At 45.4% G+C, this 1,975-nt stretch overlaps 1 protein-coding gene across 1 annotated transcript in view; it reads left to right on the forward strand.

The window, feature by feature from the left end:
• PPEF1 (protein phosphatase with EF-hand domain 1) overlaps window positions 1-1,975 on the forward strand; it is a 157,839-nt gene that overhangs the window by 106,556 nt on the left and 49,308 nt on the right. Inside the window, exon 12 of the mRNA XM_037742816.1 lies at window positions 1,521-1,703. Coding sequence (XP_037598744.1) covers window positions 1,521-1,703 — 183 coding nt within the window. The remainder of the gene's footprint in view (window positions 1-1,520; window positions 1,704-1,975) is intronic.

Consider the following 1,975-nt stretch of genomic DNA (forward strand, 5'->3'; position numbering starts at 1 on the left):
CTATTTGTTATAGCTTAAGTATTCACTTTGCTGTTTCTATAGAGAAATTTTAAAAGAGCCAATAAAGACCAGATTGATGCTTTAGGAAAGGTAATAAGCCAGCTAGTCAAAATGCATGCCAATAAAATACAAGCACAGCAGGAAGCCGTGGCCACAGTAGAGTGTTATATTTTCTTTCTGGATTAAACCACACTTTTTCATTGTGAGTTTTGTATAAGTTTTAACATAGATAATATTTCATTGCCTTAAGGGTACCAAGGATTTGTTTTACTTAGGTGTGGTAAAACATGCAGGCACAGAAATGACTGTCATGAAGGAAGAGATTTTTATTTACAGCTCTCTAGAAAAGGGAGGTACTACATACCACTCTGGGGGACAGGGTGGGGAAGCACCAGAGTTGGTCAGAAGGCAGAGGGAGGCTGGGCACAGTGGCTCATGCCTGTAATCTCAACACTTTGGGAGGCCAAGGCAGGTGGATTGCTTGAGGTCAGGAGTTCAAGACCAGCCTGACCAACATGGTGAAACCCTGTCTCTACTAAAAATAGAAAGATTAGCTGGGTGTGGTGGTGTGCGCCTGTAATCCCAGCTACTCGGGAGGCTGAGGCAGGAGAATTGCTTGAACCCGGGAGGTGGATGTTGCAGTGAGCTGAGATAGCGCCACTGCACTCCAGCCTGGGTGACAGAGCGATGCTCCATCTCAAAAAAAAAAAAGAAGGCAGAGGGAGAGAGGGGAAAACACGGGCAACAGCCTTGATTGTGGTTTTTGTGGGAGGGAAGGCAGAGGGGAGCATCTGAGGGTAATCTAGTTTAGGACTGACCAGTTTGAGTAATTTCAGGCTGCTCTGGGCCATAGAGGTTGTCTCTAGTTGTCTGGTACCTGGCCAGGATGAGGAGGGCAGGAGAAGAGTGGCCCTGAGTGTGAGCTCCATGAAGAAGGTAGCTGGGGTGTGGGCTCTGTGTTGGTTGGTTTGCATATGAAGGGCGAGTCATTGACTATCTAGGAATTAGCTAGCCCTGGGAGGGACAGTCTCTCCTCCAGAGTCAGCAAGGCCCCAAGATATCATAGTACCAAAAATACAAAATAAAGGGCCAGGCACGGTGGCTCACACCTGTACTCCCAGCACTTTGGGAAGCCGAGGCAGGAGGATCACCTGAGCTCAGGAGTTCAAGAGCAGCCTGGCCAACATGGTAAAACGTTGTCTCTACTGAAAATACAAAAATTAGCCAGGTGTGGTGGCGCATGCCTGTAGTCCCAGCTACTTGGGAGATTGAGGCAGGAGAATCGCTTGAATCTGGGAGCAGAGGTTGCAGTGAGCCAAGGTGGTACCACTGCACTCCAGCCTGAGCGACAGAATGAGACTCTGGCTCAAAACAAACAAACAAAAAAAACCCGAGAATAAAAAGACATGATGAGTACATGCTAATTGGTTAGTGACTCCTTGCTGACTTCCTCTGGCTGGCCTGAAAACCGTTACTTTTTATCCATGTGTGGAAACTATTCAGCAAACTGAACCTATCAGAAAAACAAAACTTACTCAATCTCTTATTTACAGATACATGGAAAAAAAATCTTACAAACCTTGGAAGAACTCTATACCTGGCTCCCAATTGGTACAATCATTGACAATGAAATCCTGGTCGTACATGGTGGGATATCAGAGACCACAGACTTGAATTTACTCCACCGTTTAGAGAGAAACAAAGTAAGAAGTAATGTTGGCACGAATCTTCTCTCAGGGACTTAGAAGGGAATATCCCTCTTTTCATTTATTATTTTGAATTGATTTGTGTTTTAGTGGTTATAACTCTAAAAAGACTAGAGTATAAATTTTATTAGAGTATATAAAAGTGTAAATTTTAGCCGGGCGCGGTGGCTCAAGCCTGTAATCCCAGCACTTTGGGAGGCCGAGGTGGGTGGATCACGAGGTCAAGAGATCGAGACCATCCTGGTCAACATGGTGAAACCCGTCTCTAC

This window comes from Cebus imitator, unplaced genomic scaffold, assembly GCF_001604975.1.
Source record: "Cebus imitator isolate Cc_AM_T3 unplaced genomic scaffold, Cebus_imitator-1.0 Scaffold128, whole genome shotgun sequence".
In the NCBI taxonomy this organism is placed as follows: Eukaryota; Metazoa; Chordata; class Mammalia; order Primates; family Cebidae; genus Cebus; species Cebus imitator.